The sequence below is a fragment of the Bicyclus anynana genome, chromosome 3 (assembly GCF_947172395.1).
Source record: "Bicyclus anynana chromosome 3, ilBicAnyn1.1, whole genome shotgun sequence".
Lineage (NCBI taxonomy): Eukaryota > Metazoa > Arthropoda > Insecta > Lepidoptera > Nymphalidae > Bicyclus > Bicyclus anynana.
This window is the reverse complement of record NC_069085.1, coordinates 12,215,523-12,242,298: the sequence shown is the minus strand read 5'-3', so window position 1 is coordinate 12,242,298 and position 26,776 is coordinate 12,215,523. Positions and strand designations below refer to the sequence as shown.

General features: G+C 37.7%; 1 protein-coding gene across 9 annotated transcripts in view; it reads left to right on the top strand.

Annotated features, from left to right (window-relative positions):
* The window catches only part of LOC112056791 (protein muscleblind), a 206,563-nt gene that overhangs the window by 103,024 nt on the left and 76,763 nt on the right, over positions 1 to 26,776 (top strand). For all 9 annotated transcript variants that reach the window (XR_008252388.1, XM_052891119.1, XM_052891120.1 and 6 more), the window contains one exon: positions 12,148 to 12,811. Coding sequence is in view for 8 of the 9 variants with exons in the window: in XM_052891119.1 (XP_052747079.1) it covers positions 12,623 to 12,811 (189 nt within the window). In the remaining variant the exon portion in view is untranslated. The remainder of the gene's footprint in view (positions 1 to 12,147; positions 12,812 to 26,776) is intronic.

Here is a 26,776-nt window from a genome sequence, read left to right as displayed (position 1 = left end):
CGAGCGCGGAGCAGTCTAATGTCAACACGCCTTCAGGCCGGTCCCGAGCAGTCGCAGCATGCTCGATAAGGCTTGCACATTAACGAGCGCACTGCAGCGATAGCGTCGGAATCGTGTAATTTGCGCCTCGTAAATTTTAACCCGTCGCAAATTTTTCGCTTCTCTTGCTAATTACTAGTCTGCCGGCGTCCCCAGAGGCTGCTTAATGTGCCTCGCACATGCCCCGAATGCGAGAGCGGCCCCAGTTGCGATCTGCTCTGCGCAGGTAACAATGGCCTTTGTTTTGACTGCCGGAACTGACCTACGTGCTCGACTAATAATTTGGTTTGGCGCTCACTATATTTGCATCCACCTGGTCACCTGGGTCGTGTAAGTCATTTACTATTTCGGTTGTTGCTATGTGAATATTTTCATATTTTTGAGGATGGGTTAGTAGTTTGTGAAATCCATAAGAGCATTAGTTGGAATTTGATCGTATCTAATAAGAAATCATATCTTCTTAGATTTGTCCTGTTACTACTGTGTGATCAAAGACGTGACACCAATAATAATTTTGCGTTATGTAGGCTTATGATGACATTTCTCTCTATACGAGAGAAAGTCAAATGTCGACAAGGTACAATGCTGATACCTGTCGGATTTAAAATATTAGTTCAATATCTCTATCTATCTATCTTCTTAAATCTTCAATTTCTTAATACTTAGGTAAAATATAACCTTCTAAAATGAAAATGCAGCGTCTGTCAAGTGTGATTGCAACAGCAAAGCGTTAAATTGTCATCAGACAAAAAAATTAAAAATATTTTTAACTGACGTGAGCATCATACGGTTCTTAACGAGGCGAGAGCTAAATTAGTATTTTTATTTAATAAATTTAAAATTGTCTCGCGCCGTGAGTCAGCTATCGCGCTCGGTCGGCCGTGAGCGGAATAATGAATGACGTTATTGGTGATGACTGATGACGTTCCGCGATATGCGACTCTTTAGTTATCACACCAGGTTATATCTTGTTCGTTATTTTCGGATACAGTATGTTATATCCTATCAAAACGTAAACGTAAAAATAGGAGCCAAATTCAATATCACAAATGTTATAGATCAAAGAAGAAATGATATCTAAGTTGAGTTATTAAGTAGACAAAAGTGGCCCCAAATGGTTCGTGTAAAGATACCTTGTCGCTTTGTCAGCCGTTCTCTCTTATTTGACTGACGCTCTTTCGCGCCTCTTAATATTTATGCCTATATATCCTATATTTTTACGAAGAACTTGCTTAAATTTAACGACACGAGCGGAGAAGGGGAGTTACTATAATGTCAATTATATCGTTAACCCTACACCAATTGTTAACAAGGGCTCTGCTCAGACTTTTTCTCTCTTCCACACGATGGACCCGCACGATGATTCCATAGAGGAGGTCGGACTCTACTCCTTGGTGTTATCATGGGTTTGATCCCACCAGTCGTTTGTTCAATTGTCATACTCACTCCTAGCACAGTCTTTGATAGAAATTCGAGGGTAAGGGTAACATTAATAATAAAATGCTAACATTCTCTTAACAAAACTAGAAGATACAAAATATAGTTTTGGGGGCCTTTTTTCAATTGGTTATCATGGATTTAGTAGTTACCTAATCATTTTAGTTTACTTCAAGTCCGACATACATCTTGAAAATCCATAATTACCATACATATTTCATTAATGTACAAACTACACAAAGACTTAAAATGATACATTCATGAAAATTTTAATTCATTCACATTATTAAAAACATGAACCAACTCATCATAATTTTACGATTCTCTGCACACATCATTGTGAACGCAAATAAGTTAATTTACATATTAGGTAGGTAGTTATTATCTAATCTCTCGGAAATCTCGAAATCTTGCAAATCTCGTAACAATAGCCTGATGAAATCAATGGTCAGTTAACGTTGTATAAAAGTGTCTCCACACTTACATATAGTTGGAAAAATCTTATACTAATAGGTGGAATCATATCTCCTAGAACTCTTCTACTTTTGTCTGTTAACAGCTTTATAATACCAATAATTTAATATCGAAATAATATTTCCATATAACTGGAACCTGTACCCGGTGATCTCTTTTTGTTTACTTTTAAACGCTTCGATATAAAGGGTGTTATTCAGGTTACATATTAAATTTTAACAAGCTTATAAAATAAAATAAAAATGTAACAACATTTTTGCGTAATCAAAATACGTTATCTCTGTATTTTGTTTTATCATGCATGTCACACGGTTTGAGGTTTGAGGTACACGCTCAAAACATAATACAAATACAGCTACGTATCTAAATTTTGTGCGTGGAACGAGGGAAGTGTACAAATACATTGAATAGATAATAGGATTTATATTATTCAATCAAATTCGTTTATTTCACATGGGATTACATTGATTCTAAAAAAGAGTAAAATTTAATATAACTATGTACATATTAAACCTTTTAAGCTAGTATAACTAAAGGTAAAATGCTAGTGCAATCTTAAATCAAACGAGAACAAAGTTTTGAAAGAACATGGATTTGCTCTTATTAATCCTAAATAATCTGCAAAATATATCCTAAAGGATATAATATTACCTATTATAGAAATGGAATTACGAAACTGCTTGTCGTATTATAAGTAATGTGTAAAAATACTTAGCTAAATGTTAAAATGTATTCTTTCTTTGTATAGTCTATAACTATTTAAATCAGATCATTTAAAAGTAAAGACATCTGTTTAAAATAAAGCAATAACAATTTTTAGTTTTCTGCTAATTACTAGTTATTTAAAACTACCTACATTCAAAATGTTCTCCAGGTTAAGTACAAAAGACGATGATAAACAAGTACCTATCAGAATTCGCCTCAGTGCTTGCTATTGCTACCTTCCCTTTAATTAAATTATTAAGTAATAAATTAGAAGTAATTGCCTAAATTCAAACCGAGTTGAAAACAAGACAACATAAATCTTTTAATTAATTGAGCCAATTAAAACTTATGACTCCCAAAAACAAATTAATATAAGTATTGTTAAGCTTCTTTGATGAGATAGAAATTGACGATCATAAGAAAAAATACTTGCCTCCGCAACTACGTGGTTGATAAAATACAAGTCAACTCACGTACAAAATTATTTATTAGCAATCTCTTTGTATGGAATTTTTATGCTTACCAAGTTATTGGCAGTAATTTTTCTTCTTGTTTCACACTTTTGCAAGAATGATTCAGATCGTTGGCTATGTGTGATTAAATGGTTTTAGATTTAATAATCACGCAAAAACATTTAGTACATTAATAGTTTATGGTCTGCATTAAAGCATAGAATACTTGTTTTTAATCCCAGTAATAAGTAGTTTCATGTGTTTTAAAGGTATGCACCCTTTGTTTGTTTGAAGAATCAAAATTCCACGCGGGTGATACAGCGTGATTTACCTAGTAGATTTATAAATTGTTATCTTTAGAAGGTTAAACGCTTATTCTTGTCAGTTTTGTGGTGTACATTACAAACAAGTATCTATCATAGTCTAAAATGTTGCTCAAGTTACTTTACGGTTGGCTCCGAGTCGATAGGGCAATGTGATCTAGTTGCTCAGCAACCGATTTTCCTAGGGAAAACAAACTGTTAGGCAACTGGCAAAAGAAGTAGACAATTTGCGATTGGTGTAACGAAATTATTGAATAAATTAGTTTTCGGAAAATAAGGTGTATAATTTTATCTGGTAAATCATTCGAAATTTTAGTAGAACTCAACTATTTATTGGCGTTGACTTTTTATAATAATATACTTACATAAGTAATCATGAATACAAAACCTACATTTGTGTTGAACAGATGTGTACTAGTGCCTATAAGAGTAAGTGATCCTGTAGTTGAAATAAAAAAGGCGGTCAAAAATGCAATCGATCAACAAGTAATAGTTTATTATAATAAGGAATTTATTGAGAGCGTATCAGGGGCCCAATGAAGTGTGGCGAAGGTAAACGCGGCGGCAGTTTTTGCTGCGCCCGCGTCTGCGGCCGGCGCGGCGAAGCGACACCACTGCCCAAGGTCACTCGCTCTTGTCTGCTTCTTTTTCCGCTTCATTATAGCGTGACCTTGCTACCGAAACACTTGAGAGGTGTGAATTCGAACCAACTAGTACTATTGCTACAGCGATGCCGTCTGTTGAATATACTGTTTCCTATACTCCGCACCACGAATCAAGTCCCGTAGACGCGGCGCTTATTCTTAATGGCGTTCATTGTCATTTGGTAATAGCGGTGTTATTGTCATTTGTGTAAGGCGCTGTCAATTTTAGTTCAGGTTTTAGACGCGGGACTTCTTCTTTCTTTGGTGAGAAGTCGTTTGTGTTCATCAGCGTAGATTTCAGTATTCCAGATTATAATAATCTTTGTCTATGACTTTATTCAGGGCTATTTAGTTTTGCTGGTGTGGTGAGTAAGAAACGTTCACGTATAAGAATGTAGGCAATGAAAGCATGACTAAGATATTTGGAGTTGGTTTTCATCTATTAATGGAATATTGTTTATCATTGTTTAAAAAAAAGCAACTTGCTCTTTCTATCTGTTTAGTTTAGCTAATTTAGTCACTAGACTTTTTATTAGCACGGAAAATCTACTTGAAATAGAGATATTAATTTATGATTGTTATTGTCACAGTATATATTATATACAATAATGTTTACTGTGGTATTGCATAGGTTTATCATGTAGAAAACATGTCATCTTCTGCATGGTAAGGTGTATAAACGACTTTCAAATCTGCTTGTATCTACGCGAAGGGCTACGTACGTTTACGGGTAGTTCACTTTAATTTATAATGTGTGCCTCGCTTACCCGTTGGGGCCATTGATATTGGTCCTCCTCCCATTTCATTACCTGTTCTTTTTTCAGCCTATATAGACAAGTTCTTTTTTGAAGTTTGAACTTCAATTACATTGATGACAAACCGTAACCTATTTAGTTTTTGTAGCTTCAAAAAACCTATTTTAAATAAATCAATTGTGATACGGTTTGAGAGGTAAATGAGCTTTTAGCTTATACCTACTTCCTCGTTATGTGTTTTTAATAGATCGGAGGAAATAACAAGTCATGTTGTACATATTTAAATTGGTATAGTAGTAATTTGGTACGCTATAACACAATAACTAGTAACTGTGGATTATTATTAGTCTCCTCAAAACTGAAAAAAATACTTTTTTACTGGAATAGTCAGGTTAATTAAACAAAATATGTATGTATAAATTCCGTTATCTGAGGTATAAAGTTGGTAAAATACTATAATGCAGAAATTGATGAGAATGAAGACGCAACAATCCGTTATTATCTCTTCTGACTGTAAATGCCTTAGGCCCCTTATGGGACCTCTCCAGTGTCACCGGGGGGTTTGGGTAAGCGCAGAAGCATCGTTTGATGGGGCCCGAAGGCAGAAGCTGAATAGATGGGCGAAACGACTCTCAAGGGCGTCTTCTCATAAGTTAAAAAACCCACGTATAGTTGACGTCAGATATCGAGGACCTTGTCTTAGCCGGCGAAAACGCTGTGTAGCTAGTGTTTGTGTTGCCTGGGTAACATTGTCGGTCGTTATGTCATCGTCAGGATCGTAAAGGACATTTTTTGTGCGGTCCAGATCTAAAATCGGAGAAACCATCCGTTAGTTAATTCATAAAACCAAAGTAGCTATAGGTAACAAACACACTATATTGAAAGACTTTGCTTATTAACAAGTTGTTTAAAAATTTAACTTGCCTTCAATTAAAATGATCCGAACAAAAGAAGTGATTGTACAGTAGCCCAGTTCGAACCGTGCGACATGTAGATTGTAGGTATCAATAACCTTACTCTCGTTGTATGACTCAATGAGGTAATTGATTACGAAATCACTTTCAATACCATATTATGTACCATAAATGCATGTACGAGTATAATATCGACATAATATTAGATTTTTGGCATGATTTGTTCATTTGGTAGGATTAGCTTTTAGCGTTTACTCTTCTGTGATGAAGAATAAGTAAAATTACTACTCTCTAGTAAATAGGGGTGTAGTTCTTTAAATACCTTCAGCAATAATTCTTAGATTTTATTCTACGAGTCGCAGGTACATGTGATAATAAAACTTCGAGATCCAATAGTGAAACTGCCATAAGTACTAATAAAAAAAATTCGAAAAGATTTCCTGCTTCAAATCAATCTATTTATTATCCTATTTACAATAATATGCAAACTGTAGGCTTACCACTAAATCTCAGGGCTATAAACATTCTTGGTTTGCAATGAGATATTTTACTACGAGTACATGTAGTACGTGGGATAGTAATTGATACTGCTGATTATCTTAAGGGGTTACCGTGTAACTAAATAGAAAATTAAATTATCATGACATACTGTAGTGTACAGTATGTCATGATAATTATGGGAAGTAAGATGATAAATTTATTAAATTTTGAATCATTGAAAGTCAGTCAAAAAAGTGTTTACTTAATAGCATTTTTTTGTGGGTTTATAATACTTACTTAAGTAGGTACTTAGCATAACATTCGCTGGATGCAGGCGGATTAGTATCGTGATGTTTGGAAGTCACTGCAAATGGGATATGTCTTACAGTGGACGTCCATCGGCATCCGGCTGATATGATAGTAATGATGATGATGATGATGATGATGATGATGATGATGATGATGATGATGATGATGATGATGATGATGATGATGAAATGAAAATAAACATAGCTATAATTGGAGTACGTAGTGACTAAAATATGCGCGGTACTGCAATGACATTTTATATAAATTTTGGAAGTATTATAATTTTTTATTGTTGTAGTAAATAAGTATATAGGCTGGTTACCGCCTTAATAATAAAATCATAGCCGATACAAATGTCACGTTATAAAGTTCAATCGTGTGTGGGCAATATCAGTAAGCGAAAGGTGCGGTTGAGTGTGGTAATACTGTGCATTCATGACTTAGACGGGGTTTTGTAATCTGTTTATAGTATGCGCATTATCATCTGAGTCGTCCGGTCATAAAAGTCAAAAAAGATAGGAATGTGCAGCGCGCCTACCTGCGCACCCTAATTATCGATAAACGGCTACCTGCGCACGTGCTAATGATGAGTCAATAATGATTTGGACGATTCTGATTGGTCGGTTTCTAATGTAATTGCATTGCGTATTTTTTTTGCTATAAATGTGTTTACTGCAATTAAATAAATACATTCATGTGTTACTCGTTGCGCACTATGGATACTAATATATAATAAATTTGGCAGAAGACGAAGATTCTGATGATGAAGACTCAGATGAAGATTAATTTTATTTAGTTAATAATTATATAATATGAAATATGTATTATATTAAATCAAATATTGTTAATTTTTTTAATTTTGTGAACAAGATACGATAATAAACTTTACTTATCGATAATATGTCTTTCATTGTTACACCCTTCACTAGACGGCTCCATAAGACCCATAAGTGCAAGCGAGATAGATATAGAGAAATGATTTATGGCCCTAAGACTCAGTTGTTAATGCTATTAGTATAGTAATTTTCTTTAATTTTGTGATAATTTGCCATTTCTATCCGCCTTGACGTACTCTTTGCTTTCTTATTGTCTTGATAGCTCAGTGGAAAGAGCGCCCTCTGAAACTGTGGGAGACCCAGGTTCGATTCCCGGTCGAGACCGTGGACGCAAAGGGGCGGCAGGGTGAATCTGTGTGTCGCTGCCGCTGAACCGCACTATTCGCAAACCCATTAAACGGTCGTGAAAAATTTTTCGATTGCAACTTGATCGAATCGCGGATCACAAAGGCCGGGGACCCAACTGTTTTTTCTCCCCCTTCACTCCACCCTCGCGCCCGACCGCTTTCACGAGATTCTTATTTAGATTCGCTTCCGTCTGATTGCTCTTGGTAATCTTTTCTCTGGGTTATTGAATGTCTTCCCCGTGCGTGTCGAGCATCTGAGAAACCGAGCGAGCGGCGCCACTGCCGTGAAAAGAATCAGCCGCCGATCCTTTGACGCTGCCAGTTCTCAGTCGCTTGTTTGATACTCTAAATAAAACGATGTCCATTTGCTTTGAGTACGTTTAGTTATGTGTGCTCGGGAGGATTACGTTTCCTTCCCTTTAAATGCCAGCGCATAGAGGAGCTGAATAAGGCATACATGAGTTAAAGCTATCTGTACAAAATCTTCACGTTCTAAACGGCTCCCTTACCTTACTTCAAAAGTTCAAGCGGAATATTACTTTACTTGGAATTGGAATCACGATATGGTAAAGGTATTTACTGTTAGACCACATTTTGGCGCTATTATTTTTATTGTGAAACTAGAGAACGCCCGGGAGAGCTTTTCACAAATCCCGCGAACTTTTTTTTTAGAACTTTTAAAGGGAACAATTCGGTCATACATGATTTTTGCGCTACCTAAACGGTTAAACCGTTTACGCAGCTCACGCAGCGTAAGCTCTCAATAGGAAAACATCCCCCGATTTTGAAACATTCTTCATTGGTGCTTCGCTATTGGTCTTAGCGTGATAGTATATAGCCTATAGCCTTCCTCGATAAATGGACTATCTAACACCGAAAGAATTTTTCAAATAGAGAAGTAATTCCTGAGATTATTCCATGGTATACAAGTAGTTTGTCTTTCTTTAATTAAAGTTTCAGTTATATCCATGGAAGAGACAATAAGTCGACGTTATTAGTTAAGTTTTCCTTATGCTCTCTGCGAAGTATCGTAAGATGCACATTAATCACCACAAAAGTTGCAATTCTTGACATCAGCTAAAAGTTTCGCAGTCTGTCTATACTGGCAAGATGCGCCAACAACAAACTCGTAATAGTTGTTACTTCTTATGTTTAAGGCAGACATTCATTTGCGGCTTATCTCACTGCACGTACAATATTTTGGAAACAATTTTCATGATTTTCTGAATGTCATATCTTTGTAAAAGCAATGTCCTCCGATCCTTTTCTTTTTAAAACTTTAACAAAAGACTGACTAACTTTATTACTAGCCAAATTTATCTGTTGCTAAAAAAACTGAAAGTCGCATCCTTATAAAGACGGATTCGCAAAATTACTTATCCTGGAAAAGGCCTATTGTTCCTGTCAGTTGATCACTCAAATAATTTACTACTCAGCAAATTTATAATTTGCAGCGTACTATTGTAGCCTTTTGTTGCCGACCTATTAGAATTTATTGATTTTTAAGCTCGATACTGATAACGCTGAAAGGATTGGCTTTGAGCGTTACTACTCGTGAGTTGTGGCCCTTTTAGTAAATGGGTAATTCATCAACAAATAAATAACGATTTTAAAATGTAATATCAACGTGAAATAAAATCACCCGTAATGCGTGGGAAGTGCAAAGCTGAATGTTTAATTACCTACTGACAGTGCCTCTTAAAGAGTTGTGAAAGCTTCATTTAAATTTCAAAAAGTTTGTTTTACCGTATTTTCAATTTTGGGTATTATGAGGAAAATACAGTTTTTATATATAAAACTGTTTTTGTTTATTACGCAATTACTTTCTGTAAGAGTGCTCTAATTATTATATAATTTAATTTAATCATATCGTCACTAAATCTCGAAAACCGTTTGACGTACCTACAAAGTTAAAATTTGGCAGCAGTTTATAGTTAGTAGAGAGGGTTGAATTAAGAAGGTTTAAGGGTGGACAAAGTCGCGGGCGTCCGCTAGTTTTACATATATTTGGAAATCACTTATAGGTATATCTAAGCGTTGAAGACTATCTTCACAACTCCCATAATGCCGTTGCTCTTTGTTCTGAGTTCCATTCCTGGCGTAGACCAGTATTGGAATTTACATATTTCTTGATTGCCTGATGAGTTCTAGTCTCTGGTTACGATCTCATCGAGAAAGATAAGGTTATCAAGCGACGTGCAGAATGTGCGTTCTGGTTCGATGTCATGTAGAAATAAATCAGGGATATAAGCTGATTAAATTGTAAGTCAGTTTTTTTCAATTGTATTGGAATGGAAACTCTTGAGGCTTTGAAAGCAAACTTTTGTTATAAAACTGCATTTACGCTTTACCATCAATTGAAATTACTAACTACTACTAGACTAAGTTATGATTGATTTAAATATCCGCTATTGGCCTTTTAGCTCCGTGTGCAAACACACGATTTTCATATATCGGAAACGTGGTCCGCCGCTGTGTGAAAAATGCCACAATGCACCGGTGTCAAAAATAAAATTTGAATATTATGCGTGATGTGTAGCGCGACGCAGCGTTCCCGCACACGCGGCTATTTTCAACTGGGTTATGCTTTAAATAGCACATTACGATAGGATTTGGTTTCACAAGTTTTTCCCTGTAACCGGCCCCAGACAGTCACGCTCACTCGCTGCGCCCACACAGATTTTTTCCACCTCTACCACTCGTCGGCCTGGACTCGTCTCGTGTATCGTTTCACAATGCTCTCACTAAAGCCGCAGCCTCTGGGTTTTGTGGAGCGTTTATATTTTATGCGGCCACAGAGTAAAGATGATACAGAGTGAGTCTTTACAAGCAGCGTGGTGAAACCCATAAAAAAACCAACGTCACGCGTCTCCTTGACGTCCGCATACACAAACTTTTCAAAATTTAACACTAACAACAAATACGTAAATTAATATAATAATCAATACTTACCTAATCCTACTGCTAAGTTTGTAAGTATGTTTGTTCCTCGTTTATGCTGCGGCTACTGAAGCGATTTGGCTGAAATTTAGAATGGAAATAGATTTTACTCTGGATTAACACATAGGCTACTTTTATCCCGGAAAATTCGCGCGGAATTTGTGAAAACTGAATTCCACGCGGACGAAGTCGCGGGCGTCCAACAATAAAAAATACTCTCATCTTATTTCTTTGGTTTTTGTGAACAGTTTTTAAATATTTACATACATAAGACGCCATTTTTCTTAAATAATATTCAAAGTTACTGACGCGACGCTTCGTGTCGTACTGACTCGAGAATGTATTAGTTTTTGAATTCTGTATTTGGAGAGGCTGTGACACCGTCGTGCTCCGTGCGCTCCATCTGCCTGCTATTCTTAATCTGTGTATGCGGCTATTAATTTTTGGCTGCATGTTATAACGACTGTGATAGCCAGCGGGCCAGTATTTACGCGTCCGGCCAGTGTTATTATTGGTGCCGACTGCCGAACACCTGTCTAAGGGTGCGGTTCCACACAGCTGTGCATGCAGGAATAGATTATTGTCAGATGTCGTTGTAATTTTATCACGTTATCTCCCAATAATCTGATTGGTCTATTCACGCCCGCTTTAGTCCGAAATTAAACCTTAAAACACTATGATCTGTATTTCTCACCTGCCATGGCCCGTCCTAAAACGGAGTCCCGCTTTTATGTGTTATTGAAAGTCAAAGTCAAACCACAACAATGACGTAATTCATTTATAAATGACGCAACAATAACAAGATGACAGTCCTATTCTTGTAATCGTGCAGGTTTATTGCATGACCTATTTATTGTGCTTGTACGACAAACTTTTAGTAGCTGCGAGTATTTCAGAGAATTATGTATCCCACTAGGTAGGTAGGTACTGTTTTATTACAATTACACCTCTTATGGTCTGAGCTAATTAATATAACTTTAGTATTAAAGCTTAATGTTTTATTCGCTTCACAGGGCATGTATTTCATTTAGTGAATATGAATTAATTTAAGATTAGCTAGGAACTCATTTCTTCTATTTTTGTATTACCGACCCAAGTAGTATGAAGATTGAAGGTGTCGTTACTGTTTTTATCAATTATTTCTTCAAATGCTAATTAATATTAAGGGTGGCCGCTCACTGACAATTTTTAGTTGGCCGACTTTTTATTTGTTGGACGATTTAGTTGGACAGATGTGCGGGCTGTCATACATCGCTATACCTGTTCTTTAATCGGTCAATCGGCCGACTAAGTCGGCCAACTAAAAGTTGTAAGTGAGCGGGGGCTCTAAGATGAAGGATGTAAACTACTGATCGTTGCAATGTTACTGAAACGGTCAATGTCTATGCTACGTATTAAAGACCGCGCGGGCCTATGGACGGGTCCGGCGCGCGCTTGCTAACCCGATAGCCGCTTGAGCTTGGAGATTAACAGTGTGTTTCGTTGTTCGCAGAGTTGAGCCCCGCACCGCACCGGCTTGCTCGCTGACCGCCGAGCCGCTAACTCGCTTTTTTCGCGCCCTACCGTCGCCCGCCCAGAACCGCACCGGCCGCCGCCTCCGCAATGCTCGCGCACCAAGCACCTATCGCCCTCTACTAAACCGTCAACATCGACAAGAACGCGTGTGATAATAATAATTTAATACTTGCCTAAATAAGCTTGCAACGTCGGTGTCTTTAATTCTAACATAATTGTAAGATTAATATATAGTAATTAATATTTGTCGTACCGCGCGCAAACCGCCGCGGTTTTCGTGTTCCTACGCGTGTGCGGTTAGGAGTAGTGTGTGTAGTGTCGGGTGCCGCCGCCGCCGCGCGCCGCAGTGAGAGTGCACCCGGGGCGCGCCCGCGCTCGCTCCGCCGCCTATGCGCCGCACTCGCTCAGCGTAATAGTGCGCGCTCTCCCTCACCCCGGACACAGTGACAACGATGGCAACCATGGTGAACATGAATAGCCTCCTCAACGGCAAAGACTCACGTTGGCTCCAACTCGAAGTGTGCCGCGAGTTCCAAAGGAATAAGTGCTCCCGACCCGACACCGAGTGCAAGTTCGCGCACCCGCCGGCCACCGTCGAGGTACAGAATGGAAGGGTCACCGCTTGCTACGACAGTATCAAGGTAAGATTTCTATCTCTCAAACATTTTACAACACTAAGGGCTCCTTCACGGCCTTCTGATAAGTGTCAGATAGAATATTCTCAGTTTTTGTCTTTAGGACTTAACACTTGTAAATGACATATTTAGACTATCCAACACTTATTAGAAGGAAGGAAAAAATTTGAGACATGCCCTCAATGTAATTCTTAACTATCACGATGTGCGATGACTTGAATTCACATGTCAAACGTTACCATCTCTCAAGTATCTACATAGTCATAGACGGTCAAAAAACCTAAAATGCAATACAATTGTTGTTGTCCGCCTAAATTAGACGCTTGAGACAACATTTTCACCGCCGCCATTTCGAGCACCGACCTCAATTCCAAGGCTAGCCTGGAGTGACGTCACCCGCCCCACCGTGGCCGCCGTCTACCATTGTATGGGAATTGGCATCGTGCTAACATAATGAACAGGACGATGACTCGGCGGCGCCTTGGCTTATTACACTCATTCTAATCCATATACGAGAGTTTGACTTACATACTATCGATTTCATATAGGAACACATCGTACACCTGCTGGCCTATTCACTAAATTTGAGTAACTATAGTGAACAATGGACTTACACGAAAATTAGCAACTAGCTAGTGTCACGTGATTTCGTATTCACTGTTAATTTATTGCTAAATGATCAAAATTACTAACCTATTCATTTGACATTGTGATTTTTTCGTTAACTTACGATTTATAATGCGGTTGTTATTGATTTGACGTAAATTATAGTAGGTGGCTAATAGAACAATTTAGTGAATAGGCCAGCTTGAAAACTAGTCTGGTTATTCTAATTCGTAGCTGGCACTTGCAAGTTATATAAAACATAGTTACAGAAACAACCTTCACGTATGGAAACTACAAAGACTCAGGTTTAAAAAATGATTACAGAGTTGAAATATACTCGTAATTAAACCCCCACACAATCAAGCCTACTTTGTTAATTACCGCGATGTACGCGAAATAAATGTTACTCTTCAATAATTTAATGTCAGCCAAATGCAATGAAATAAAATGGGGATTATATTTTTAAACTAAATGAAATACGCTACAGTTGAGAGTTTATCGGCCGGTTTGTTTGGGAATTACGCGATACGGTGTTATCAGCTATATTAAATTACGTCATTATACCTAGAATTTTGGCAAGCCTAATTAAATTTTTAATACCGTACTAGTTTGCACAGTTTTAAATCCTCAATTGGCAAATGTATTTTCTCGGGCTCCTGAACTATCTTTATATCTTTTAATTCTACTTCTTGAGCCACTATTTATTCGAATGAACTCTTATTTATAGAGAATCGTATCATAGGAAGTCTTCTTTCAAATGGGTTTTTAAAAATAAGTCTATTTTTTGCCGCAGATTCTATTATAAAATCATTTTTATCTATACTAATATTATAAAGCTGAAGAGTTTGTTTGTTTGTTTGATTGATTGAACGCGCTAATCTCAGGAACTACTGGTCCGATTAGAAAAATTCTTTCAGTGTTAGATAGCCCATTTATCGAGGAAGGCTATAGGATATATATTATCCCCGTATTCCTACGGGAACGGGAACCACGCGGGTGAAACCGCGCGGCGTCAGCTAGTTCTATTATATAGGTTCTGCATTTTATGGCACCTCTACATCTTTCATGTAATAAACGCCTTATTTGTAATGTCTATGTCAAGTTCTACGTATGCCTACGTTTGTATCGTTTAGTTTTGTAAACGAGAATAGTCAGGTGAATTCGAAATATTTTATTAAACAAAGGGAAGCACGTGAGCCACCCGTATACCTCTCGATACACGTTTGTTAATATTTCTCTAGATATTTTCCTTTGATGCTTGGATGAATAACGCGATCAAGAGATAAAACGCACTGAAATCGGAACTGGGACCGCTCACTCGGCAAAGATTTCCACGGCTGTCGGCTCAGGTTGGCTGTTGTCAGGACGCCATTTCAATAACTCGTGTGTGTAATACTAGCTAGGAGCGATGCTGCTATCCCCTTGTTGGTAGCATTGGATATTTGTGCGAGGAAATGTATCCCATTCTTCATGTTGTTGCTCAACTCTGGCAGAGTTTCTACTCTCACATTAAACATACAGCAAAATGTTTCCAAAAAAAATAACAGCTTATAACGCTATTAAAATCTGGTCGCTCAGAAATTGCGTTTTTGACAGGTGATGACAGACGATGTAACATGAGAGAGAGAGAGAGAGAGAGAGAGAGACAAAAACGAAGCAATTGTTATTGAATATGTTTGTCCCATCTGCACGACCTGTCAGAGCAACGCAATCTCTGAGCGGCCGGACTTAGGTCAATTATAACAATAAATACGAGGAGAGCCTGGGCGCTTCAATCGTCAGCATCTATTAATGAATAAAAAACGCATTCAAAACACCGAGACAATTTATACTCGCGTTGATTGCAGCGATGGACTTACTCGAGTATTTAGTTAGATGCTTCGATAATGTGTTTCCCAACATTGTTTCCCTTTTTGCTAGTTACGTTGACATCGCGAGTATCTTGGAAATGTTTTAAAATACGAGTAATTTCATACGCCACGTCTAAACGTTGCGCGTCTTTTTGGACAAATTTGAAATAGTAGGTGCAGGTAATTTACTATTCATAACACAGCTGCTTCCAGCAATGCAAGACCAGCCGCCATTGGATGTTACCTTTGAAGATTTTCGTAGGATATTGAAATAAGATTACATCTAAAAGCTCGCCACACTTGAAAACTAAAAGCTAATACGTTTAAACCGGCCATGTTTGGCCCTAGACGTTAAACAATAGGCGCAAGCGGCACTGCATTGTGAGGGTATGTGCACTGATATCGCGCTACAATGGCGGGCGGGGCTTATCTTTGCTCTTGCCACGATCTAAGGTTGCTTGCTTGAAATTTTAGTCCAAATTTTCTAAAATATGCATAGGTTACGTACGAATATGTTTAAAGGTTTAAAATCTTGCAGGTTCATCGACTTTCGTTGTATTTAAGTAGCAACAATATGGATGATGACAATTTTTTATTAAATTGAGCAATCATTACTTTCGTATATACAGAGATATTAAGGGTCAGATTTGCGGCACTGCCACGGATCCCTAAAAACGCCCCATATAAAATTGCACGAATTAATGCCGACGTTGATTCGTTGATCGTTAGATTTGTATGTGCGTTCAAACAAAATTACAAATCTTTGTTATTTGTGCGTTTATGTTTATAAATTGTTCACATATTGAAAACGTATGAATTTTCATCTAATTACGATAAAAGAAAATTTTAGTAGATTTTGAAATTTTATAATCTTATTTATTTTGCAAACATCTTATCAGACCTTATTTGCCCGAATGTGTCTTAGAAATCTATACATATTTTAACCTAATCATGATCCCCATTGTTTAACGAACTCTATAACTTTAGAACTACTCTCGTGGGACTCAACTCGTGGCTTCTACGTTCGCACAAAACCCCCCCTGACGACTCTGAGGGCCCATTAGGAGCCTACAGTCAGAAAGAAAATATCTCATTGGAATCTTAATTATGTCTTCTTTTTAGATTTTTAATATTAGCTTACCGTTCCCTTATACCAAATGATACTTCAAAATCAATACGGATATTGATTACATATCAGACAATCACACATTAATTTAATTAAACGTAAAACATTGATTACAATTCAATAAAGTACTAAAATATTTTCTCTTTCTTATTATTTCGTTCAGAGTCAGATGGTGTACGTAACCACGCAATATATTCGTAAGAACAAGATACGAAATAATTGTATAGTAAAGTTGATAGACACCTTGCGTAATGTATTTCCCAGTAAACGGGTCGCTGAACTGCATCTAGATTGAATTCGATACTGTCGCGATTAAGGCCGCCATCTTCGTGCAAATTGTCACCACATGTACGTAAAGCAATCGAGAGCTGATCAAACACAGACCTCCCCGCCCGTATGCCGGCGCGCCGCGAAAACGTCTCCCGTGATTAAGCCTTCAATTACGCGATATGACGAGGGGGTCATATTTGATTAGGCTACGTGTTGTGTTGATTAAAACGAGCTTATTGCCTTATTCACTTAAGCTACGAGTAACCCACGCTCTCGTCCCCGAACTCCGCGAATCAAACCGGATTTCGGAGTGGCACCGCATTAAGGCTGCGGTAAGTGGCGTCACCTGACATTAAAGCGGCCGTGAATCATTGACCACGCGCTCGGCAAAGATTGTGGGCACAACATTAGCAGCACACGAGAGTGTCCGCTCGCCTACACGTTTTCTAACCTCCATTTATGATGGAGAGAACAGTAGGTCAAAGTTCATGTGGCACTAAATTACAGTTTTTTTTAGAACACCATTAGTGTCATTGTGGTTTATGAGATTTATTGTTCTGCCTCAAATAGAATTACAAAACACTTATATGAAATTTACTATTTCAATTTTGTACTCTTTTTGCGTGTGCAGCTGGGTTTTGTACCTTAAAAGCCGGTTTCACCATCTTCTCATAAGTGTCTGATAGCAAGTCTTAGGCTTTAGTTTTGTCATTTGACATAGAGTAAGAAAATGACCCGACCCCTCACTTGGTAGGAACATCATGTACAGGACATCATGTAGGTTGCAGGGAACCGCTGATTGCTTGCGGCTCAAGACTGTTTTGTTTGAAAGAAAGGCAAGAGGCCTATGTCCAGCAGTGGACGTCCATCGGGTGTTAATGATGATAATGATGAAGAAAATTACAAAACTGACGATTAGTCTATTCGACACTTATCAGAAGGTGGTAAAACTGGACCTTTGTTTTTCAGAATTTTATTCTGAACAAGCGGTGCTTAAAGCTATAGGTAGTGTAATAATATCGTAACAGATAGCGTTGGACCATAAACCATCCAGATATTCGGAGAGTATCCCTCGGGAGACATTAAAACTGAAACACAGACGTTTCACCGCGCGATGTGCGTATAACAAAGTGAATACTAAATATTGTGGAATCAATAAAAATTCTAATAGATCTTAGGCATTTTATTACTTTTTATCTTATTTTACACTAGAACTCGGTTGAAATGTAAACAAATTATTATTATTGAATTATGAAATTAACTATAAAATATAAATTTTACAATGGAGATTACTTATCATCAAAAGAAACACTATTTCGGAGCTAAAAATTTTGGTTATTATACCCATCACCTGCTTTCAATATTCAACCAATAGGTATACATTTTAATTTCTACCGGATAACTACTAATGTTCTATTTTTAACCGTCTTCAAAAAGGAGGAGGTCCTCAAGTTGATTGGTATGTTTTTTATTTACAAAATGTCTTTAGCAGTAATATAAAAAAGTCTAGAAGCTGTTTTCTAATACGAGTATTCCTTGTACGAAGTATCCGTAGTTGATAAATACTCAGGCGAATAAAATCGTTATTGCTAGTTTTAAATACGTTGTCGGTCGTAGGTTTTTTGCTGCGCCGCGTCATGCAATAAATTGTTAGATAAGTGCAATTACATAAATTGACCAAAAGCGCTGAGCGGCGATTGTGTCACGGATTTGACACGGTAGGTATAGTAAGTGTCACGTAAAAAGAGAATTAAAAGTGACCTTGGTTAAAGAAATTATTAGTAATTGCGAATATATTTTTTTAGATAATTTTAGTCGATATAAAATACCTAAATAATGCACTTTTTTGTAAAGTATACGTACACATATAAAATGGAAAACTATGGACCTATGTACGTGTTCCTACATTGTCTACATTTAATGTCCATTTTCTGTTAAGACTAAAGTTTTTTTTGTTAATTGCCCTTTAACATAATATATCAATCGATATCCGCGACGTCATCAGAGTGATTCGGCTAACTTCATGTACATATTTTCAATGTTTTTAAATGTGTACTTCTTCTAAAGTATAATATTATAGTACGAAGTGTGATAAGCTCTCATTCCCTCAATGTTAATATTACGTTCTTTTTTCGTGACTCGAGTTGTACCCACTCGATTCGTCGGCCGGACTGACATCATCGGCCGGTAGGTAACTCGTCTTGTTTGTCCGTCTGTTTCCTCATTTACAATACAAAAAAATGTCTATGAGTCTTTTAGATATTATTTTAGTTATAGGCAGGTAGGCGAGTAAGTTTTATATTTGTTATTCTGTGTATAAGAGACTCTTAAGTCACGATGACTCATCTCTTCAGTCGTCGTGAAGAATACAAAAGAGACATGTAAATATGATTTAATACGTGAATATTATTTATTTAATATGTTTGAATATTAAGCCATAATGTTATTAATTATAATTATTAAATTCTACCTTTTTTTGCTCATTAGGAATATGTTCTGTTAGTTAATGTATGTACTTTTAATCACACACAAATAGGTACATGACTGAAAATCTCACCATCAGCTAGGTAGGAGTCTCTGGATCTCTGTATTCTCACGGGAACAGGAATTACGCGGGTGAAACCGCGTGGTGTCTGCTAGTTATATGGTCGTATGCTGGACACATGGCCGTGCATTATTTAGAGCTTAGGCTATAAATTAGAAACTCGCAGAGAAATCGATTTGTCAATTAGTACTAGTTTATATTGGAATTCTCGGAAATTGCGTCCGTCGTTGACACAAATGCTCGAATTTTCACGTAAAATCCACTCACCTGCACGTGGGCCGAACCGAACGACAGTGCAGTTCGGTATAACACAAATAAATTATTGTGTACCTACCGGTCCGCCCACGCGTTCGTTTTCATCGTGTTTGTAGAACATGTCAAAAATAGCCTTCTTCGTAGGTACACTGTACGAATTATTCCGACAGAAAATAATAAAACGATGATACGCATAAAAACAAGAATTAGGTTTGCATCACCTGCCACTACCTTTTGATTACAGTGCACATAAAAAAACAATCGCAGTGAACACTCAAATATTTTGTGGGTCACCACCTTCAGTTCAAATGACCTCATATTATGCTCTCGCTTCAGGAGACGTGAACAAGTCCAGGCCAGGGTATAGAATATCGTACTGGCTGATAAGTAGTTAGGGTATAAAAGCGAGACAAACAAAAAAACTCACATTCCAAGCAGTTATAGTAATAATTATTATTGTGAACTAAAGTCAGTCAAGGGAAATAGCCAAATCCCCCGAGGCAAAATAAAAATACGAACCCGCCTTTCTTATCACAAACGGAAAACGGAGCTTAAAGTGCAGCTCGCAAATCGATAGGCCCGCTTTTATTTACTCCTTTTCCAGTATTTTTAAAGGCTGCCCGCCAAGTAGGTATTCCGTTGCTGAACATTTGGAACGTTTAAAAGCTGCCAGTAATCTCGGCTGGCGCTTTGTTCGCAATGCCAGAGTTGTTTCACAGGTTGCGAACTTTGCGGCCGGCCGCGTGCCTGGCCCCGCGCGTCGATTGATGGCTCTCTCTGCCCGCGCCTCCTCGTCGTCACTGTGGCGCGGGCCAAATACTGAACGCGACTAGCCAAACACTAAATCATATGCGATAATAATCTGTCTGTACATGCTGAGAATGATGTTTTAGTGTTAGTGAATAATGAGACAGAACGAAAATTGTTCACAAATTGATGAGGTTGTGTTATGTTTTTGATAAGTCCAGTACAAATGCAAATACAAAGATAGAAGATATTAGATAAAGAAATAATTACAAAAAAAAAATTAAGTCAGTATATTTGGTTCGGTACGTACCTACCTACTCTTTTAATTTCTTTCAAATAAATAATACGTACCTAGCCATAATTGAAATTAATGATTTCAGCAATGTCAGCATACTTGACAATAAGTGTTACATCTATATAAAAATAATTTAAAATATTGTTATTTTATTGATTCTGTCGAAACATCAAATTAATTTAAAGCTTTTGTGTTTGAGAGAGACATTTTAAGTTGTTGTAAGATACGTAAAAATGTAAACGAGCTCGTACTGTCATGAATGCTCGTTTACATTTTTGCGTATATTTTTTAGTAATTAAATAGAGTGTCCGTTTCAAATTTTACATCTTAAGAACAAGGCCCTTCAACACAACCTGACGAGGTGGCATGATTTCGTTTGCATTAGTTTTAAAAATCACTTCATCTGACCTGGATCGAACGCCAACCTGCTTTAAATAATTGCTGCATAAATTGACGTTCAATTCTAATTGTGCCAGAGTTGGGATTCGTTTAAATTTTCGGTTCAGTTTCGCAGCTATTTCAGTCAACTGGTAAACAAATCAATTGTCGTTCACGTAAAATGGTGCCCGTGTTTTGTTTTTCCTTAAAACATAGTAGTTTACAATAATTACGGCCAGTTGTTTATGGGCGTGTTTACGCAAAGAATTAATAAGAGTTCTGACTTTCACATGCCTCGTTAAGTAGGGTGTCACGTTTCCCTTGCGCGCCGGGTCCCGTTTAAATTGCCCTCCGATTGGAATCGTGCGCTCCTCGCAATAGGCGATAATTCCCTATTACGACATCGAAAAAAACATCAGTTTCACCGCGGCCAGCAATTAACAATAGTTGTTTCCAAACATCGCTGCGATGTTATTTTTATGTAGTTCAAGTACTTAGCAGTGCGCGTATATTTTTGGTCGTCTACGTAAATACGAGCTGAATTCCGCCAATGTAAAACGTTTTTCGTGCGGAGTACTGACGCGCGAGCTGAATTCTCTCTGTCTAAAAACGTTAGTCTCTAAATTTAATCTTTCCACCGAGACCAGATCGTGGATGAAAAATACTGTCGTGCCGTGTCCATTAGGAAAAGTATATTTTTAGATAGTGCTCTCGGCTCCATAAAGTTTCATTCTGCTTTCAGCTGACGCTTCGCTTCTTCTTATCTCTAACATGGTATCTTGTAAACGTATAACAATGCTCTTTATCTCGGCTCCGTCCAACTTCGGGAATTTCTATATAAACTTTGCTCACTAGGTACGACCACCACAAAGGAAATAAACAGAGCTCGGCTTCATTGCTTAGCAACACTATTACGAGTAGTTATCTAATGTGTGGGTGAGTGATGATTATTTTGTGGAAAATGATTGATCGATTGACCCTTGCGGGTGGAAATACCAGTTGGATTGCTGTTTTGCGTTTTCGATACAAATGTTAATTCATGCATTGATATTCATCGATGTCACATAAATTAATGTACTAGTTGAACTACGTGGTGCTTCAAACAGCTTTACCAATCAATCTTTTGTTCGCAAAATCGAAAAATTAACTATTTTCCAAATTTTTGTACTTAATGTGTAATGCAATACACATTCATTCGATATAATTTTAGTTTCTTTTGAGTATTTCTAGAGATAAACGATTTCAAGATAAAGACTGCGATCTGCCTCTCATTGCATTGCGTAGCACAATTACCGCTAATGAATTTGTCTCACTAGCTAAATGGGAGCCACATCGCCTATTCCCACTATAGCGTTTCCAGAGTCGTCAATAAAAAATACCACGAATCGTTCGCGATGGGGGGGAGGGGCAGGCGTGCGGCGCATTCCTACATGCCGCGCATTTCCATCCGATATTGCGCCGCCATTATACCCTGCTCCTCGGCCCCGCGCTACCCTCCCGCTCGCCCTTTAATTAAACGGTGAGGCTCGAGAGACACGTCTCCACCAGCAGCGTGGAAAATCAGATAAATAGCTCCCAAAGTTAACACGTGCTCAGCCACCTCACTCGATTTGTGCAACTCCAGTCGACGCTTCTGAATAAAGAAGGCCACACTTTTTGGATGTGTTTTGATACAGCTTTACGATTTGCCTTTGCTGTATTGTTTTACTTTGCTTGATGATAATTAATATCGGTATACTTACTATTCCCTACCAGCAGCGTGGAAAGCTCCCAAAGTTAACACGTGCTCAGCCACCTCACTTGATTTGTGCAACTTCAGTCAACGCTTCTAAATAAAGAAGGCCACACTTTTTGAATGCGTTTTGATACAGCATTACGTTTTGCCTTTGCTACATGCTTGATAGTAATTAACATCGGTATACTTAGTATTCTCCACCAGCAGCGTGGAAAGCTCCCAAAGTTAAGACGTGCTCAGCCACCTCACTCGATTTGTGCAACTTCAGTCGACGCTTCTGAATAAAGAAGGTCACACTTTTTGAATGCGTTTTGATACAACACCTTTGCTATATGTTAGTTTCGGTATGGTAAAAGGTATATGATAATATCGCTATACTTAATATTCCTACAACGTAATGTACAACAATGGTATATGTACATTTTATAAGTATTAATAGTCTTATTAATATCATACTGTTATTATGTGGGTAGTATTTTAATCGGCTTGACGCGGCTGCGCCCGCGCCGTCATGTGGCAGTCCGGATTATAGACTAATCACGTATACAGTGTTTCATTTTCATCCATATAAATATTAGAGAAATAACACATACCAATAACATCACCATTGACTTTTTTGGCGGCGTCTGGGGGTGAATAAGGGTCACTGTATACTGGTTAAAATGTTATCTGGGTTATTTTCACAAGGTTGACGGTTGTGTCACTTGTGTCACTTATGTCAATATATTATTCTTATTTCGAAGATTTTGTATGTTTGTTGCAGTAAAGATGTTTAAATAAAATAAATAATATTTCAGTTCGATCACGGGCGAAATCAATGATAGCTGCAGTGCTCTTATTCATATTCAGTAGTAAATTTATAGTTAATAATATTTAAATTTCTAAACGCATCTCGTTTCAACGCTCACATTAACACAGACATACACACACTTATTATGGTTATAATGTAGATTTAGGTACCTACTTATAGCTACTTATAGTACCTCGGAGCAAATCGAATGACAAAGTAGTAACTTGAATAGCTGCACGATATCTTATCCACTTCAGCTCCAACTAACGCTGAACTACTTACAAAACTTCCGCCGTGTACTCACTGCAAATACGTAAGTTCCAGGCGCTTATTCATTACGTTCACCCAACAAATGACTGTAATACGTAAGCTAAACAGATTACATTTAATTTCACGTAGGCAGGATATATGTCTGCAGCGTTTCCATAGCAACGGCGAGGTGAAACAATGCGTGTAATTTAACAGCATTAACCTCCTTTCTCGGAACATCCGTAATAAAATAAAAGCGTCTCGAACACGGCCCCATAATCGCGAGGTAGGCCTCGCTGTCGCCTGTCGGGGTGTCGAGAGTAATGAGCAACTTTATTTGACACCCATTTGCATGCGGAGTGTACCAGCGTCGACCTTGGCTCCTCGCAGCATGTGCTGTACGCATGGAGTCGCTGGCACGTGTGTCGACTGATCGGTCACGCTTCGAGGATAAATTACAACATTCTACGTTGCAGCTGGGCTATACATTTTTGATGTTGAATCAATAAAATTTTATTAATACAGCAATGTTGTAGAGTCACAGATAAAAGTTGACTTTGGTAAGTTCTTGTAAAGTAAGCCTGTTTGAAATAAACGAATTTAAATTTTAAGTAATTAGATAAACTATACGTACCTAAGGGTTTATTTACACGAGCAGAAAATGTTGCCGACGACTGCAGTCAACGGCAGTCGACTGCGGTAGCTTACGTCTCGGCGGCAGTTGACGGCAGTCAACGGCAGTCGCCGACGTATCGGCAGCAGTCGACGGCGGATGCCAACTGCAGTCGTCGGTAGCAGTTGCCAGCTGCCGTTGGCAACGTGCTGCTCGTGTAAATGAACCCTAATATAAATATTAAAATGTCTGCGATTTGCATCATACAGTGTCATAATTATGTTATGCAGCCGATTTGTCAGAGGTTATTTCTAACTAGCAGACGCCTTGCAGTTTCGCTCGCGTAGTTCCTCTTCCCGTGGAGAATACAGGATAAAACATAGCCAACGACACTCGCAAATGACATAGCTTTCTATTGGCAAAAGAAATAAACTATAAATAGTAAAATTTTCATTTCACTTAATTTCATTTAAATTTCCAAAACCGGTTCAGTAGATCCTGAGATTAGCTCCGACAACCCTTTACTTCTTTATAACATTAGTATGGATGAGAGAAATGAAAACATTTTATATGTATATACGAGTATATACGCTTATTGTAGGAACTGAAATGATATTTATATATTTGAACACATGATAAAATAGATTGACGGAAACGGTTTCTGGCACTCCAAACAGTGAGCGCCAGATGATCTACTCTTAGTACCGCCTGACTGTATATAGTTTTTGTTAGTGTAACCTATATGTATGCGTTGTAAGTAGGTAAGTCATTATTTGGCTTTAAGTCGTAGCAGGTGTAAATAATACTTCCTTATTTATATCTAAGTTCCGTATATTTGAATCATTAGCAACAAACAGTTTATCATTTGTTATACTCGTATTTATCGTCGTCGATGTTACAGTTTGTAATTTGTTATATTTATCGTCGTCTGTCACTTTCAAAAACATGATTTAAGTCAGACAAGGGAAAAATATTTTCATTCTTTTGTACCCATATCACTTTTGTATTGTGATTTTAAAACCAAATCTCCAATCGTTTGGACGAAGTCCATACATGTTAATATTCAACAGCACAGCGTCGTTTTCGAAATAAAAACTGTCAAGCGAGAGTTTGAATAATGTTTATGAAAGTTTGACCTTGGACAGTATACGTCTGAAAAATTACCACAAAAAACCTTGCCCCGACTTATTTGACTTTCAAAAGTTTGAAGCACAACATGTGAAGGATATCTTAAATGTGTTAATAAAGCTACCACAGAAAAAATATTTAAAAAGAACCATTTGCCAGATGTACGCACATCAATTCGAAACCAGCATTTGAGTGTGTGTGTGACTGCGTGGTTTTAGTTTGCGGAAATATGTACACAAAATGTTTTTTTTAATAATCTACTTTTGAGTTTACTATTTACGCATTCGAGGTTCTTGACAAACTTAAGTACGAAAATATACCTACGTTCAAAAAACCCACCCTCGATAGTAGTAAGATTTTTTTATTTGATACTAGCGGACGCCCTCTTACAAAAGATCTACTTCCTAACGATCGATAACGAACGTCTACTTACTGTAAACTACCCTACCTTACATATTTGTATGTCAAGGGTTTTCGAGATATTAAGATTAAAAAAAAAAAACGAAAATTGTAAAATCGCTTTCCGCTCGTTGCATAGAACTGCCCTTTCTCAGGTCGGCAGCCTTCGTCTGAATCAGTCGTATAGACATTCAATCGTTTCGCGAAAGTGCATTTTCTGCCCGAGGCAGCTCGTGCACGTCGCTTTACATGACAATTCCGGCGTCCCTCCGGCAACTATCACGACACGGCACTCAACTGCTCTCGACGTGTCACTTCTTTCCTACTGCGTAGTTACGCACTTACGCCTTTTATACTTCCTTTGCAAGTACACGGAAAGAACGGAATATATTATAGAGGTAATATAGGGTATTAATTTTTTGTTATTTGTTCTTCAACTCAAAGAATTTAGCTCAGGCACTTAAGAGCTATCGGATAATTTATCCAAATACAAATTTTATTTTTCTTTCTTCCAACTTGCTCCTTTGCTACGAGGAGTTCGACTACACAGAGGTTTATAATTGAATCTCGGACCTGATATAACCATCGATCGTAGATCATTAGATGGATGGATTAGGATGGATGGATGCGGAATTGTCATTGGTTTCGCACATTGAGTACGTCATTACTCGTAACACATTTCTCTTTATTCATGTTGTGGCTTGTGTTTTTACACTCCCAAAATGAACACGAAGGCATTAAAATGAAAAAAAAAAAAAACAGTAAATATTTTTTCCACGTCCACTCACAGCATGCGCTTGTTACGTACTAAGATAAGATGTGCGTGCACGTCTTTGGGTACTGACATAAAATTGTGCGTTCTTCAGTATGGAGGGGCCCATTTAACGATTTATATCGATGGATATAACCTATGACTATGAGGCTATGAATTTAATGTTCAATCTGTATTTGTTTGTAAAATTTCAATTTGAAAGTTCAATACTCT